Here is a 17,650-nt window from a genome sequence, read left to right as displayed (position 1 = left end):
TTGGAAAGAGTCTGTCCGAGGAAGCTAGTAATGATAGCTTGCTAAAAACACGCAGTACTTCCACTTGGTTTGTTTAGATTCTTCTACGAGTTTGCTTCACCACCGCTTCACGATGTCTTACTGCTGCAAGAAAATGGGACCTGCCATGACAAATTCCTCCACAAGGCGTCACTCACGTCTCACAGTTATTGAGCGGGTGGACAGTGTCCATCTTTCAAGTATCAACTGCGTGGTGACTGGTGAGCCATGGGGTAAAAGTCACACATCGTACCAAATTGGTAGCTATTAAATCTGCGCACACAAAAGTAGTGTTTTGATTAATAAATGTTTGTGAAACGATGAATGACAGCCCTCAAACATCAGCGGACTTGCTGATGTTTGCCGAACCGTTGCTTGTGGGGAACGACGCATGCGTGCAAAGACGAACAAATCGCAAGATGGTACTTCCCTGCTATGAGTTAACATCGCACTTTGGCCTCCTCCAAACTGCCTGAAGAAATATAATTTATTTTAAAATTATACAATAATGTTTTTGGATCAACCTTGTTACAATTAAAATACTTATCGCTTATAAGCGTTTAGTATTTTTTTTTTTTAAGACGCAGAGTTCGTTGATTAAATACAAGCAAAAGCGGATGTGTGAGATAGAGCGTTATCTTACTTTGAACTTTATGCAATCACGCAGCTTCAGTGTAGCTTTTTTGTTTGTTTGTTTTTTGCGTAATTTGCCAGGATGCTGGTGAAGAAAGTAGTCCTCAACTCCAGACCAGGTTCGTTAAACTTGATATTTATTTGCCGAGACGTCCCGTTTTCTGGCGGACTGAGTTTTTATTTGTTGCTGTTTGTCAAGGGTCAAATGGAGTGCCAGATCCTGGAAATTTCCGCCTGGAAGAATCAACTCTTGCACCTGGTTTGGAAGAGGAGGGGGTGCTAGTTCGGACGCTTTACCTTTCTGTTGACCCCTACATGGTACCGAACACACGCATTTATCAGTTGGGAAATGTACGAAGGCATGTTTTCATTCATATAGCCACATGTTGCAAAGTTTTGACCCGAGGTATGTGCCTCCAAGCGACGAATGTGTTAATTTTGTTCAAGTATTTGTATCGTTTAACATGAAGAAGCCGGGTGTACCTTTTCAATCGCAGACATAAGGACCAACCAAGCCATGACCTTGGTCAGTTTGTCTGCTGTGTTCATTTTTATTAAACTCATTCTAATGATTCAAGGAGGATATTCAACACAGGGGAAATGATGGGAGCAAAAAATGAAGCTATCTCAGTTTTCAATCAGTGAACAATTTTGGCATGGAAGGATTAGTTGTATTTTTTTTTTTTGAATTTATTGTAATAATAATAATAATAATAGCGAACTCAAAGGAGTCTGTCCGCAGAAGCTAGCGGCGATAGCTTGCTATAGCTAGATGGAAAATGACTGACACATTTTAAAATGCAGCGAGAAAGCCGGGTTGAATTGTGGAGTGTGGCGGCCATTTTGAAGCAAGCTGTAACCACGGCAAAGATAAACAGTTCTGTATTTGAAAAGGCTAACTAAGCCGTTGCACGCGATATGCTAGTAAACGCGTTATTCATAATGAAGTGTGATTTAGCTTATTTCTATATTGTACGGAACTTGTTTTTAGCCAAACACCAATAAAAAAGGAAAATTGAACACCATTTTAGAGCTGGAACAGATTACATACATTTCCATTTACTTTAATGGGAACCATTATCTTGGTTTGTGATCGTTTTCACAGGGTTGCGGAACAAACTAAATTCGTAACCTGAGGTTCCACTGTAGTTGGGTGACTGAAATTTTACACTACCAAGTCATTCAAAAAATGATCTGCCTATTTCTGAAAACCTGTTTGCGAATTTCGCCTGCTTGTGACATCCCAGCAAGGCTGATTAACATCCAGTGCATACAATGCAGAGATGCCGGATGAACGAAGACAGCGGTGCGGAGTATCTGACGCCGTGGGAACTATCGGAGAGCGTGGACGGCGGCGGAGTCGGCGTGGTCCAATCCAGCCGCCATGACGCCTATCAAGAGGGAGACGTGGTCACGTCCTTCACTTGGCCCTGGCAGACATACGCTATTGTGAAAGGAAATATCCTACAGAAGGTTGAAGCTATATTATTAACTCATTCACTGCCATTAACGTCTATTGACGTCAAAAATTCATTTGAACTATTTCAATTATTTTAAATTTTGTTTCCACTTTTGTTAACAAGAGTTTAAAAACCTAGAATTTGTTTTATTGTACATTTTAGAACAAATTTAATCGCCTGTCGCGATTTAAAGAAAATAACAGATTATTAAAAATTTGGAGCGTCAGGCGATTAAATGTTTTAATCGTAATTAATTGCATGACTTCACGAGTTAACTCACGATTAATCACAAATTTTATATCTGTTCTAAATGTACAATAAAAAATTCTAGGTTTTCATACTCTTGTTAACAAAAATAGGAAAAAATGTTAAACTAATAGAAATTGTTCAAATTAATATTTGACGTCTATAACCGTCAATGGCCGTGAATGAGTTAAGAATGAAATACAAATTGCGCACATTTGACTCCTTTCCGATGATGACGATTATCATTCCTCCTCACTCCAGGTGAATCCGTCGTTGGTGGACGGCCACCTTTCCTACTTTCTGGGCGCAGTGGGCATGACGGGCCTGACGGCGCTACTGGGCATGAGAGAGAAGGGTCACGTGATCAGAGGAGCCAATCAGACGCTGGTGGTCAGCGGAGCCGCCGGGGCATGCGGCTCTGTGGCTGGACAGATCGGGCGATTGGACGGTTGCGCCAGGTGTTTATCAAAAATGTTCTTCAAGTTTAAGTTTATTAACGACTTTGTTTGTTTTTTTGTAAAAAATATTTTGCATAAATATTGAAGGCAATTTAGTTAGTGAACTTGATATGTGTATTTTTGAAGATATTGAAAATTAATTGAAATTCCATTACAATTTCAATTATTACACTTCACAATTACAAAATCAGCATAATCGTCAAAAAAATACTATTAATAATGCAAATTTTGAGTTGTTTAAATTTTTTAATTTGCAATTTTTTTTTATTGTTAAAATAACTAATTTCATAAATTTTGGTTTGTCCAAAATGAATATAGTGTTTAAAAAAAAAGTTGTTTTATGTTTAAACATTTTCTTGTTTATACCAAAAATAAATGATCGCCCTTATCGTGATTTCAATTACCAAAATAATCTCGATTAATATTTTCTTCATAATCGAGCAGCCCTACATTGAAGACACTTGTAAGTTAATGTTTATGAAAAACGTACATCAAATTTTCTTCAATGTTTATAAAAACATAAGTTTAAAAGTTTATGAAAAATAATGTTAACATTTTTCCCTCCCGTAAAAATAGAAGACATGTCATCAATGCACGACGGGTTAAGTTTCAGTCGTCGTCAGTGTTTACGAAAGACGTCGCATCACGTTCGTCGATGACTCAAAATAAGACTGGACGGCTTCTCCAGGGTGGTCGGGATCTGCGGTTCCGAAGACAAGTGCAAGGCGCTGGTGGAAGTGTTGGGCTTTTCCGGCGCCGTCGACTACCGGCGGCAGGACGTGGCCGCGGCGCTGCGAGAGAACTGTCCTGACGGAATTGACGTCTACTTTGACAACGTGGGAGGAGACATCAGTGACGCTGTCATTGCGCAGGTAACACCAAATGGACGGAGTGATGCTAATGTATGTAGCTCCTTTTTTAAATTTTTAGCATTGTTTACAATAATGAAGAATAATCAACATTGAAATTGTCCATGAACTTCCATCGTACGAAGCTAACCATCCAACTCGTTCGCCCTCAGATGAACGAGGGCGGCCGCGTGATCCTGTGCGGTCAGATCTCGCAGTACAACAAAGACGTGCCGTACCCGCCGCCCCTCAGCCAGGAAACGCAGGACAACCTGAGCAGGAAGAACATCACCAGAGAGAGGTTCGTGGTGCTCAACTACATGAGCCAAGCCCAAGACGCCCTCTGCCAACTTGGCCGCTTGGTCGCCTCCGGACAAGTCAAGGTCAGTCGGAGGCTTACCTATATTTTCCGGGGGGGTCACGTGTACAAGTAAAGCGTTGTATATTTTTGAGAGGACAAACAACATTTTGGATTATTAGTTAAAAAAAAAAAAAAACATGTTAAAGAAATTTTGGAGAAAACTGATGACTATATTCCAGAAAAAAAGTTGTATACTTTCATAGATTTTGAAATGTTTGACAAGAAAGAAAGTCTTTGAATATTTGAGAAAATTCTTTGAAAAAAATATTATTGGAGAAAATTGGGTATATTTTCCAGAAGTCGTACATTTCAAGAAAAATAATTCAGAATTTTTGTGTGTGTATTTGAGTGCTTTTGGTTTTGCTAACTTTTTTTTTTTTCTTTAAAGAATTTATAGTTCTGAGAAATCAGGAAAAAAAAATTTTTAAATTGTCAAGGGGGAAAAAAAGTACATTTAAATTGTTGTGAAATAAAAAAGTCATGAAAAACAAAAACATTTTTGTTAGTTTTTTAAAAGAAAAGTTTTATGTTTTGAGTAAAAGGTTTTATTTTTCAGGTGCTAGAAACTATCCAGAACGGTATTGAAAATATGGGAGGTATGCTTTTTCATTATTTTTATTTTTAATATAATGTATTCGAAATTGGAAATGTTAATCATGCCACCCCCCTCCCCCCCTTTGCAGTTGCCTTCTGCTCCATGATGAAAGGGGGAAACCTAGGCAAGCAAATCGTAAAGATCTCCCAATGACTGTGACGTCAACAACTGTATTGAACATTTTTAATCTACAGCATTATAAACCATTCATAAAAAAGGTGGATGCTCCCTTTTTCATTCAGAACACCCCCCTCATTCATTTTTGCAAGTGAATGTTACAAATAGATGTATAAGCACAAACAGTTTGGGAATACCGACGGTGTGTTTGAGCGAGGTCACCTAACAAAATCTAAAATTGTGCTTCAGTAAAACAATATGCCCATGACAATATACTGGACCATATTCTGCCATATATGCAAATAACCTAGCACATTTAATCAATGTAAACTAGGGCTGGCGAAAAAAGTGGACCCAGTCGGATAAGTAGTCTTTAAAAATAGGTCAACTAAAATGTTCTGCCTCGAACCGTCCATGTTATATACACGGACTTTTTAAAAATATTTTTTATTTTTATTTTGTAGACGCACGCGGCATTGAATGGCGGCTGTGACCTGACCTTTGTTAGTGCGCCATCTAGTGGCCGCATGGCGGATGTGATTTGTCTGCTTAAAAACGTTCACCAACCGATTAGTAAATTTCCCCCCTCCACCTTTAAGCTGCCCACTGCTAGTTAAAAAAAGACCGGCCAAGTCATTTGTAAATTAAATCTAAAAAATTACATGATAGCAAAAAGTGTCTGTGTGCAGATTACATGTAAAAAATTTTAATAAACGATATGTGGAAGGGTCAAATCAGGGCCAAAATGTTGTGATTTCCTCTATTTTTTCCCCCATTGTTTTATGGATTCGGATTGGTCAGTGCCGTCGTACCTAACGAAGCTTAAACTTTGGCTCGCAGAATGTTACAGAATGTGACGTGTACTGTGTGAGCTATACCAGCAGGGGGCGTAACAGTTTTTATCAACAGTCGAGATGAAAAAGGCCCGCTCCAGTCATCTTGTAAAGTCACATGTGCATTTTGGAATCTTAGTCAAGTGTCAAATGGTCTTTAATTTTCTATATTAAAATTTGGTTTGTTGTTTGAAGTACAAAGACTAAATTGTCTTTGATGTTTGACCTAATATAAGTAAACCGTCTTTGCGAATAATCGCGGGCAGGAACCGATACACGTCGCACGTTTTGACCGGATATTACGTCACATCTAAATTTGTAGTCCCAAAGCAATGTTGATAAAGTAAGGTATGTTTGGGGGGACAACGAAACAGAAATCTTTTTGAAATTAATCAAAGAAGCGAATATTATTCCTATTTAAAAGGAAAAACAGCAAAGAAACGCTACGGTTTATCAAGAATTACAAACAAAAACTCATACGTCATCGCACGGTGCAGTCGCTTTGTTTTTTTTTAATTACTGGTGGATCAAATCTCTATGGTGTATACCGCCACCTACAGCGGCGGAGTCCAGAGTCTCAATATTTGTAAAAGAAGAACAAATGGAAACGGGAATAAGCCGCATTTCGCAATTCGCTTAAAAAATTCGAAACAATTGGATGGAGACCCGACTATTGATACCTAGATTATGTTCTACGTCTACTAAACACATGTCAGGTTCAGCAAAACCTTGTCTCTACGAAAATAAATTCTAATTGTTCAAATGGTCTATGTTTACATAGCACGTTAGGTTATTTAAAAACTTGAAAATGAATCCGATAGATATGAGAAAAGTTGTATTTTTGAGCTATGATTCATATGTTTGAGAAAACAAAAAGTCATATACACATTCTTTTACACTTCCTTCTATTCCCTCACAGTTGCCTTCTGCTCTATGATGAAAGGGGGATACCTAGGCAAGCAAATCATGAAGCAAATTACTGAATGAATAACACTGTGACAACAACTATTGAACATTTTTAATCCACAGCACTATAAACCATTCATAAAAAAAAAAGTGGTTGCTCCCTTTTTCATTCAGAATACCCTCCTCATTCATTTTTGCGAGTGAATGTTACAAAGAGATGCATATGGTCATGTGACATCCACGATACAGTACAGAGTCACGCAGTCGCATGGTGATGATGTCATCAGCGGGCGCCGTAAACTCTTCATTTGACATTGACACGCGTGCGTATAAATGGGATTGTGAAATACAGGAAGTTGCTCAGTTGTATGTCACACAGGACGTTTCATTAGGTACACTTGTCAGCATCCTGCATTTGCGTAAATCTATTTTTGATGTCATTTCAGTGGCTATATAAACTTCTGCAGGATACGTGAGGTTAAAAGGATTCATAAATAAGCTGCTGTGAGTACTTTTTTTTTTTTTCCCTCCCCGAGTGCCGGATAGTGAAATGGGAGTTGTTGAAGGGGATCACACACAGCATCCCAAGTGCCGGATGCTGTGAAGTGAAATGTTGGGGGGGGGGGGGGGGGTATTAGGTTTATACTCTGTGCTAAACTCAGTGAAATAGGGGTGCTAAGGGGTAAATCACACAATCTCATCATAAATCCTTCAGGTATGAGGCCTTCACTTTGTTTTTCGCAAACACGGGGTGTTTTTCCCGGCGCTAGATGCCGTGAAAACAAGTGCTAAGGGGGAAATCACACAATCTCATAAATAATTCAGAAATGATGCCTTCGTCGTTGGTGTTTTTAGGGGATATCATACATTATCATAACTGAAATACAAACGGCATAGAGGTTCATTTCACAGCTATATCACATTCATTTTTTTTTGTCACTATTTAAAGCCAACACGCGTTGATTTTTCTCAGATGTTGTGTTATTTTTGTTCAGAGCTGCTGCGGAATATAAAAAAAAAATATGTCCTGAAATAGTACGTGGGATTTGATTGTGTCCAAACACTCGCATTCCTGAGAGTCCCAACAGCTCAGGGTTGATATGATAGTAAAAGGTTGGAAGTAGCGCTTCCACCGAGCGCCATTGAACACATCACTGGCGTACATCAGTCTGCCTCTGGGGGCCGTACTACATTTACGGGAAAATATAATGAGCAAACATATCATATTACTGTGTAGACTTTGAGCATTTGTGTTGAAAAAAAAAAAGGCGTTTTTGTGAACCTATGGTAATTCTTTCGTAAACTTTGAAACCAATGTAGTTTTCGGTGAATCAAAGGCAATTATCTTCAATGCTCCATTTTGTATTATTGAAGACAATCGAAATTAATATTTTTGTCAAAATCTAACGTACTGTACTTTCTTTGTAACGCAGAAGACAATTTATGTAGATTCTTCAGTGGACTTAATAGAAAATTGAGTCTGTAATGAAGCAAAAATTTTTACTTTTTAGGCTAACTTAGTTTTTAATGGAGCTTACGTACGACTTTTGTATTTATGTATGTTTATTGTTTTTACTGCAGACAATTTAATAAATCTTCAATAAATCCAAAGTACGTCTTTTTGAAGAACGTAAGCACAATATACGTTCTACGTACATTTTTTGTAATGCTAATGACAATTTGTGCATGTGCTTTCGGCTTTTTTCATAATCATCAGCAATTTTTTAAATGACATCTTTTCAAAACACTCGCGCCATTTTTGCGTCTACATATTCCCCCGGTTTTTGTGGCTGACAGGAAATGGATGCATTTGTCATTTCTGAAATCCTTTGGCAGTGGCGACGAAAGGCAACACTTTGAACAACAAAGTGCATAAGTACACAAATCACAGCAGCTCGTATGTGGCTGGCTCACATACGAGCTACGGCTCCCGTCGACCCTAGTTTGAGAACCGCTGGAGTACACTGCGGCCCAGAAATGTGCTCAACGGTGTTTTACACTTGAAAACATGCATAATGCGCTAAATGATACAGAAGTGAACAGTGAACGCGGCGAGAGTGGCGATTTACTGTCAGGAGGACGGCGAGGCGCTCTTGCCGTTGTCGCCGCCCGCCACCGAGCTCCAGGAAGGCACGGGGCAGGTCCAGGCGCGGTAGACCAGCATCAGGCCCAGTCCGAGCGCCCAGGTGCGCACGGGCGACAGCAGGAAGGCCAAAAGGCCGTACGTCTCCAGCAGGAAGTAGCACGAGTGCGCCTGCCAGGCCAGCAGCAGCAGCATGATCAGGTGCATCACCAGGCACCGCCAGCGGCAGCCCGGGCGCAGCAGCAGCGAGCGGAAGGTGTTGCCGCGGCAACGCTGGTGGAGGCTCCAGCACAGGTACAAGGTGAGCGGCATGTTGAAGAAGAGCAGCTGCGAAGGGGGAGGGGGGGGGGTGCAGGAGACCGTCGTGAATTCTAATATGCGAGGCCAGAATCAGATCGGATGCTCCAGTTAAGTCATTCACTCCCAGCCATTTTTACTGAAGCAATCCCCTTCGCTCCCGGCTTTTTTACTGGATTTTGCAAGGCCCCCAGAATATTGTTCTATTGCTATAAAAAAAAACGTACCAAAAGAAAGACTAGACTTTCTTCTTTCATCAGAAAAAAAAAGCAAATTTCTATCTGTCCGTTTTGCAGAAATTAGCATTAGAATATAGCTAAGTTTCGTCATTATTCACAAATCTGTTTAGAACTGTGGGTAAATGAGCTTTTTTCAACATGGCCCTGGTTGAGCTCTTTTGTAATAACTACCATTTCCTCAACCGTTCTATGCAGTTGAGAGGCTGCATCAAAGGCTGTATGCTCTAGCATTAAAAAAAAAAAAAAGAAGGAAAAAAAAAGAACGTATAAATACATCTTTGGGACACTTAAAACATTAAAAATAGAACATATTTATACGTTTTTGGGAGCAAATGAGTTAAGAGGGAGCGACGACATTTTGAGTCAATGTTTACGAGAGGGCTGTCTGACTCCAAAATAAATTATATTACCGCAATCCAGCCGAAATATAATAAAGTTTTGCCCAATTCCTCTTCAAAATCAAAACAATAAAAAAAAACATGTCATTATATTATATTGTATTGTACTTTACATTATAGTAAACAATTGTATGATGATGCATTTATGTTGGGATTTTTTTTTTTAGCACAGTCCTGCGGTTCTGGTTTGGAATCCCCGCTCACCTGAATGACGCCCACCACGTAAGTGAGGCTGCCCTCCAGGAAGTGTCCGTTGATGAACACCCCAAAGGCAAAGCAGGCCCCGCTGTGGCCGTCAATCAGCTCGCCGATGAACCACGGGCCTGAGGGAGCCAAACGACAATTAGCGCAACTTCCAAACCAAAAAGGTACCTACTTCCTATTTTTGTTCTTCTGCTTGTGCCGTTGACAAGACGGAGAAAACGGAGTAAAGACATCGAATGCTGCATTAGCTTCCTCACATTAGCTGCTAGCTATCATTACGCTTGTTCGTTATGATCAAAGGGTAGCATGCTAGCTGGTATTTAGCCACTCGATGTCTCTAAATCTTCCCAAGAGAGAGTCAAAATATTAGGAATAGCTCTATAATAAAAAAAAAATATATATATATATATTCAAGGCAACCATTACTACCTAATGTGTCCGGTGAGTATCGTACATCCTCGTAGGGGTCGAGTGGACGTGGTTTGACTCACCGAGTGCCGTGCACAGGTTGAAGAGCAGCAAGGAGTAGAAGAAGGAGTCCACCTTACTGACCAGCCGCAGCGACATGCAAGCTTGCGAGGACCACCCTGCCAACGGCATACGTTCAATCTCGCTTAAGGCGCAACCGTACTTAGCGAGGCATTGCGGAGCTTGTGGGGGGGGGGGTCTCACCTCGACCGGCCGGGAAGTGGCGCGTGAACCTGAAGGACAGGAGCAAGCCCACGTTGAGCAGCATGGTGACGGCGAAGGCCGCCCGGCCCACCACGTAATGATCGGTCAGCAGGATGAAGGACTGTGCGAAGCCGAAGCTCGGGGTGGCGCCGTCCGCGGCCAGCGAGAAGTGATGCTCGCGTGCGACGTGGCGGCTCAAAGAGTCCTGACAAAAAACAATTCATTCATTTGTGACTCAAGTAGGGCCGCAACCAACAATAATCGATTCATCGATTTTGCCAATCGATGAATGAGATTTAAAAAAAAATGTCCCGTGTGATGTTGACTGACCTCCACCTCGACCCGGACGGTGTGCAGCCCGGTGAGGTATCGCGCCGGGTCCCAGGGCAGCACGTAGAGTGGGCCGCCGGCAGGCTGGCATTCGCCCAAGACCTCGCCATTCACGCTGATGCGCACCGCCGTGATGGCGGCATCAGAGAAAGCGAGAATCCTGGTCACAGATATCCCATTATACCATAAATGTATCTTTGAAAGAGATCAAGTATATTTATAAAATATATCTTTAAATAATTATTATAATAATTATTATTATCATGCATTAATATTGTATCACAAAAATACAACAATTGTTTAAATGATTTAAATACATTAAAGTAAAAAAAATTCTAAATTAAAAAATATATATATTAAAAACTATAAATATTTATACAGCTTGAAAAGTAAAAATAAAATACTATATAATAAATCATTTAAAAAAAAGTAAATATGTTAATAGTGTAAAATAAGATCATTTATCTTTTAAAATTAAAATAATAAAATAAATTAATAATTCACATAAACACATCCATCTTTTAAAAAGTAATATACTTTTTACGCATGCATTTTAAAATGTATATATGATTTAATCATTAAAACGAAATGAAACTAAACCATTCAAATGATTAACTTAAAGACTTTAGGTTCCGTGTGCACGAGGCTTATTGGGTCTCATTTAAAGATGACGCGTGTCGCGCTGGCCATACCTGATGTGCGTGGACCTCCGTATGCGGTCCAAAGGTTCCAGGCCCGGATGCAGGTACTGCGCGTCCTTAGGGTTGGTGATGACCACCGCCGGCCACTTTTCAAACCTCAGGTCTGAGAAACTCAGCAGATCATGGTCAAAGACCAGAACCCGGTACCTGGGCGGAGGTAACGGTTCTCACTTCAGTTGCGTCTTTTCATATTGTTCTGAATAGAATCGGACAGACGGAGACCATAATTACCTGCGGTTGTCCATCCAATCACCGAGCTCCAGCTCCAGGGTGCCGCGGGGATGCCGACTGTGCATGACGGGCATCAGGCCGCCCAGCGTGTGCAGGTGGCCGCACAGGTAGGCCACGGCTGACCTAAACGCACGGGAGACAAACGGTCCAAAATGGCGCACTTGTAAAGCAGAGGCTTGTGGGGAATATCGGCTTGCCTCATCAGCTCCCGCACGCCCGGAGACGGCGACACGATGGTGGAGGTGGTGTAGTGGCCGAACCAGACCGACTGGTTGCTTTTAAGACTCTCGGCCCTGAACGCGTCCAGCATGTCCATCTGAGTCTGCGCACAAACAGCAGCTTAGTTTATACACATAAGATGTCGTTTCAGTTAGTTTTCATTTTTTAAAAGCGTTTTCATTTTTTAAAAGCATTTTCATTTTTTAAAAGCATTTTCATTTTTTAAAAGCATTTTCATTTTTTAAAAGCATTTTCATTTCCATTTTATTTTGTTAATACATTTTTTTTTTTTTTTAAATTTTGAGTTACTTATTTCTTTACTTTTCGTTGCCTATAATGAATGTGTGCGACTTTAAAAGGCGGAGCCAGGCCTGTTGCGGGCTAGTGTTGTTTTTCACTTGTAATGTAAATCGAAATAAAAAACGAATGTAAGTACGCAACTAAAAACTATTTAATGCAATGATTGCCGCGTTTCATGCCGACCGCTGCGACCCACCTGATTGAGAATCCCAAAGAAATTATACGGCCTCTTAGGTCCCGGCGTCAGCGTGGCGTCGGCGCACACGAAGGAGTAGTTCCCGAAGGGCGTGGTGTGCACGTAATGGAAGGAGCCCACCTTCTGATTGGCCGAATATTTCCTAAGGAGCACGCAGAAACGCGTCTTGACAGTCAACCAGGTCGCCGTATTTAGCCACAAAACATGTTGGCACACTTTTTTTTTTGGGGTGTAAAAATGATGGTCATACCAACCGGTAATAGTTGTTGACGCTGTCGAGCGACATGATGTTGAAGGCATCTGGAGAAAAGAAGGCAAAAGTTGACTTCAGCATTTTAATACGAATACATAACGTGCTGTTTGTCGCTGCCCATCTCATTAGAAATTGTACCTCTCGGTTTTATATATATGGAAAAAAAACGGACAAATAATAAATGCACAATGCAAATGGTAAAATGTAAAAATTAATTACAAATAAATAAGAGGAAAATTATTTTTTTATCATTTCTAAAAAATTAACATGTTTTTGAGGCCTAGCTCATTTTAATGTCTCACCAACCATGCCATTAAAAAAAAAAGTGTATAAATACAGTACTATAGACTAACGTTTATTTTTTTCTCCTGTCCATCTGTTTGTTGGTTACACAAGTAGCAGGCTACTTCCTAGTTCAGGGGTGGCCAAGTCCGGTCCTCAAGAGCCCCGGTTTTCCATGTCTCCCTCCTTCAGCGCAGCTGAATCGAACGATCAGCTGATCAGCAAGCTTTGCAGAAAACTGATTCACGATCCTGATCGTGAATCAGGTGTGCTAGTGGAGAAAAACACGGACACGGGCTGGATAGTGGCTCTCGAGGACCGAACTTGGCCACCCCTGTCCTAATTCGAGGAGGATGGAGAAGAGACAGAAACAACAAAAACACAGTTGTTGTTTCATAAAAGGCATCGTTTTCCTCAGAGGACTTGATCAAAACTAAAATGGCGCTGATGGGAAAACCTTGTCGTCGATGAGACATTTCTCATCCGACAAATGAGACGAGCTCAAATTACAGCAAAGCCTAATTGCGGTACAAAAGGACAGGATGTCCCTTCCTCATTCGTGTGTGGAGATCTGGTTTCATTTTCATGAGCCGCTCATCCAGCAAGCAAGAGCACAAGACGAGGAGGAATTAACCATTTCCTGTCTTGGGGCTAAATGAACACTTTCACGTACCCTCATCAACTGTTGGGAAATTTGAACTCATTCACTGCCATTGACGGCTATAGACGTCAAAAATTTGAACTATTTCTATTAGTTTAACATTTTTTCAACTTTTGTTAACAAGAGTATGATTTTTTTTTTTATTGTACATTTAGAACAGATATAAAATTTGTGATTAATCGTGAGTTAGCTATTGAAGTCATGCGATTAATTACAATTAAAAAAAATTAATCGCCTGATGCGATTTAAAATAGAAAAGATTAATAAAAATTCAGGGCGTCAGGCAATTAAGATTTGTAACCGTAATTAATCGCATTCTTCACTAATTAACTCACAATTAATCACAAATGTTATCTGTTCTAATACAATTTTTTTTTTGAGGTTTTCATAACTCTTGTTAACAAAAGTGGGAAAAAATGTTAAACTAATAGAAATAGTTCAAATTAATTTTTGACGTCTATAGCCGTCAATGGCAGTGAATGAGTTAACATATTTTGTGGTCCTGTCTTATGCAACTAGGTCAATTCTTACCCCTCTACTTCAGGGCCAATGCCGAATGCAGATTTCATTACCGTGACGATTGCGAGAGAACGCAGCACTTGACTTTTATCCACTTAAACTGATCATTATTGATCTTTTCACCACACTGCGCCTTTCTTTGCGAGTCCGGTTAAGTCCTTCCATAAGGATTGGCTCGACCAACATGTCAAGCCAATCGATCATCTTTTACCATGACGGGGAACGTATTACCGTGATTTCCCCGGATGTCGATCCACCGCGTGCGCTCCATCACGCCGGACCTCTTGAGGATGTTGTGATAGGCCTGCCACTCGACCTCGTGCTGGAGCGAGCCCACCTTGCTCGCCGTCTTGGCGTCGGTCAGGTCCCCTTTCGACAACGGAGGATTTCACCGTAAGAATCCACCCACGCATTTTAATTAACCGTCAAACGTGTCGTTTTTTTTGGGGGGGGGGGGGGGGAATACCTGTCGCAAGCACAAGTGACGGCTTGATCACCTCGATGGTGTCGGTGCAGAACTTTTCAAAGTCAGGAATCCGTCTCGGGTCGTGGAAGCGGCTGATGTGGATGTCGGATACCTACGAGAGCAGACTTGGCATCTGTAAAGCTGAAGTTGACCATGTGATTCAAAGAGAAATTGCGAAATTCATTTCTCTTTGGCCTTCTTGTGTTTTTATTTGTTGCGATGCCGCCACAGTAAGAAGATACGCCACAAACGAGCGGACACCATCTCGGCCAAAGGGAAAATGCAACCTGGAACTGAAATAAGAACGGGTCTAGCAACATTGTTGTTGTTGCGCAAGAGAGCAAAGTCGACCAACATTTCCTCTGACAATGTCACACTTCTGTGCTCACTGACCCACTTATGCCACTCATTCATAAACTTGAGAGAGTTCAATGGATTTATTGCAGCCAGGGCTCAGCGCGGTGGGGCTAGCGGTTAGCGCGCCTACCTAGCGGCTAGCGCGTCTGCCTCACAGTACCAAAGTTCGAATCTTGAGGCACCATACATCGTTTCAGCAAATAACATCAGGTTCCCCCCCAAAAAAGAAAAAAAGTTTGTAGTCCCTACAACTTGTGTACAAAAAAACCCCATACAGTGGTTCCTTGAGATATGACTGGATTTATATGTTTTTTAAGATAAGCGCCATCGTTTGCCCGATAATTTTCCGCAAACTTGAGATACAAGCACAGGAAGGTGGAAGTGAACTCAACTTTTCACTACAAGCTGCCGTTTGGCAGCTTGAATTGGTAAACAATTCAAGCTTTGAAGCTTTTTACTGCCACACTTAGTCTAAGATTCAGAGTAAGAGTGTATATTTTAAACAACTACTTAGCTTGATGCTACTACGTAATGGTAAACACCATAGACAGACACAAGTTATTGAGTGACACACACAGCTAATTCAACAATAGACACAATCATGTATTCTTTATCCTCTACTAAGAATGACTTTGGCTCTCTACGCAAATTCATGTATGTCTGTATTATAGAGCCCCCTGTTGACCAGATGGAATGAGAAGCACAATGTTCATTGAATTGAATTAAAAAAGTGTGAGGAAAAGTATGGAATTATTTTCATACCATTTAAATATGCAGCTACTGTATGGTTTTCTAAAGTGTAATAGGTCTATGCAACATGTTTATATACGTTACGTGTATTTCTCATTAAAAAAAACATTGAACAATATTTTTTTCTTGGTGGGGGGGCTGCATTAATGGTATTGTATAATACGTTTTGGCGGTGTTTCGTAGTAAAATATATATATATATATATATATATATAATTATTATTTGAGTGTGTTTGACTCCGTAAAGCTTGAAACTGGATGGATTAAGCCAAGCACATGTAAAATACTGAATAAAAAAATTTAAAAAAAGATTCACACCTGTACAAACCAGAATATGTTATCCAGCTGCTCCCCGGGGAACGGGGGAGAGCTTCGCCGGTCGCTTGTGTCCCGGTCCCGGACGCTCCGTTTCGGGTGCCAAGCCGTGTCGTAGCTGTCCAGCACCCAGGAGGCGAGGCACGCCAGGGCCAATCCGACCAGAACCAGGGCGCTGAACAGCTTCAGCATCCTCCGGCCGTGGCGAGAGAGGGGGGAGAGGACTCGCTGGCGCCGCAGTCCGCCCCGCACGCGACAAACACCGCCGGCTAACGTCTTGTCGCTACGAACCTTAAGGACGCCGACGTAAAACAAATCAAAACATGGCGGCGGACGAAGTGGCGAGGCAGAGGGGGCTCAGAGCGTTCGTGTGGCCGCCATCCTCCGTACGGGAGACGCATCGAGGCACCGGGTTCTTTCGCCAGTCGTTACCGGATGGAGAAGGAAGGGAGTAGCTCAGCTCTCGTTAGCTGTTAGCTGTTTGGTTAGCCGCCTGTCAGCTCACTCCAACAGGGCACGGACCCAGCTGGAAGAAATGACGTCATCGTCACGTGACCAAAAGAGGCGCAACCGAGATATTGACAGCTTTCTTGCTTTCTTTCTTTCTTTCTCATACATATTTCACAACAGCTGCAGCCTGTAACAAGGTGCTTTACAGTAACACATGACATTAATCAATCATAACCATTCCTACGCACACGCTTTGTTGGAGGAAAAAGGTAAGACTTTAACCCGGTAGAGGACACATTTTACCTCCTGAAGAGGAGCTCGAAGGCAGACCCCCAATAACAATAACGAAATAGGCTGCAGTAAAAGCTTGGAAAATCATTTCAAATAAAGAATGCAACTAAAAATAGTTTACAAGTGATGGGACATTGTAATTTACCGGGAAATTAATATTGTAACAGAAGTGATCATTTGAAAATGTAAACACTGGCAGATATTTCTTTGAAAAAATGTCGCATATCATTTCCTACTTATTGTGAGAAATCAATAACACGATATAATGATAACATAAATTGAGCGGATGTTATTTAGGACGTGTGTATTAATCCCTTGCAAAAAAATAGGTATACCTAAGAAGTAGCTCTCGGTTTAAAAAAGGTTGGTGACACCTGACTGGGCATTAATTCCAGAGACAGGTCATATAAACATTTAAATGGGTGCCCGCCCTTTCCGTTGCCTCCTGAAAATATTTGGGAAAAAACTTCCGGTTTCACCCACAAAATGTTTGCAGTAACAGCGGTAGAAGGCGGTGTTTCACAGACGAGCTGGGTCCACTCGAAGCGGCAGGGAATTTCCTCGTTTTAGTTAGTTCATTAATTAATATTAATAATAGTGATGATAATTATTAATTAATTATATATTAATAATATATCATAATTTTAATAATTAATTCATAGTTGTCTCTCCCCGCAAAAAAAATGATTATGATAAAGTATACCGTATATTTTGTGTTAAAATATGCTGTACTGAAAATTCAAGTCAGCAAAACGGAAAATCAACTGTCGAAATTAAATTACACTCACGTTTGTATACTGTATTTTTTTAGTATTGTAGTAAAAAGAATACGAGTCAAGTATTTAGTAGCGTTTTTTGTAAAAACAAAAAAACAAAAAAAACATACAAAGTCGATGTGGCTACGACGCGCGCGATCGGTTCAGCCGCGAACGCGCTTTTTAAAGCTCCCACGCGCGTGCTCG

The 17,650-nt window shown here is 40.9% G+C and overlaps 2 protein-coding genes across 4 annotated transcripts; one reads left to right on the top strand and one right to left on the bottom strand.

Moving 5' to 3' along the window:
• The first annotated feature begins 2 nt into the window (after positions 1-2).
• ptgr2 (prostaglandin reductase 2) lies at positions 3-7,499 on the top strand. Of its 3 annotated transcripts, XM_086094555.1 has the most exons (8): positions 3-770; positions 851-969; positions 1,933-2,124; positions 2,619-2,815; positions 3,504-3,687; positions 3,837-4,046; positions 4,581-4,620; positions 4,708-7,499. In XM_086094555.1, the coding sequence occupies exons 1-8, from the start codon at positions 734-736 to the stop codon at positions 4,770-4,772; spliced, it is 1,044 nt and encodes a 347-aa protein (XP_085950681.1). In that variant the 5' UTR covers positions 3-733; the 3' UTR covers positions 4,773-7,499. The 3 variants fall into 3 exon arrangements, with proteins under 3 accessions (XP_085950681.1, XP_085950683.1, XP_085950682.1); XM_086094557.1 differs by lacking the exon at positions 3-770 and having other exon boundaries at positions 915-1,057; XM_086094556.1 differs by lacking the exons at positions 3-770; positions 851-969 and adding an exon at positions 1,097-1,177.
• tmem62 (transmembrane protein 62) lies at positions 6,568-16,486 on the bottom strand. Its single transcript, XM_086094554.1, has 13 exons — positions 15,951-16,486; positions 14,527-14,638; positions 14,292-14,429; positions 12,600-12,645; positions 12,346-12,487; positions 11,828-11,952; positions 11,631-11,753; positions 11,391-11,546; positions 10,699-10,858; positions 10,369-10,573; positions 10,188-10,283; positions 9,697-9,815; positions 6,568-8,885 (listed from the first exon to the last, which is right to left on the bottom strand). Exons 1-13 carry the CDS (start codon positions 16,137-16,139, stop codon positions 8,547-8,549), a joined length of 1,950 nt encoding a protein of 649 aa, XP_085950680.1. The 5' UTR covers positions 16,140-16,486; the 3' UTR covers positions 6,568-8,546.
• Positions 16,487-17,650: the final 1,164 nt, after the last annotated feature.

The sequence above is a fragment of the Leptonotus elevatus genome, chromosome 14 (genome assembly GCF_054856555.1).
Source record: "Leptonotus elevatus isolate MCC_2025b chromosome 14, RoL_Lele_1.0, whole genome shotgun sequence".
Lineage (NCBI taxonomy): Eukaryota > Metazoa > Chordata > Actinopteri > Syngnathiformes > Syngnathidae > Leptonotus > Leptonotus elevatus.
The sequence above is the reverse complement of the archived record's forward strand: the minus strand, read 5'-3'. Positions and strand labels throughout refer to the sequence as shown.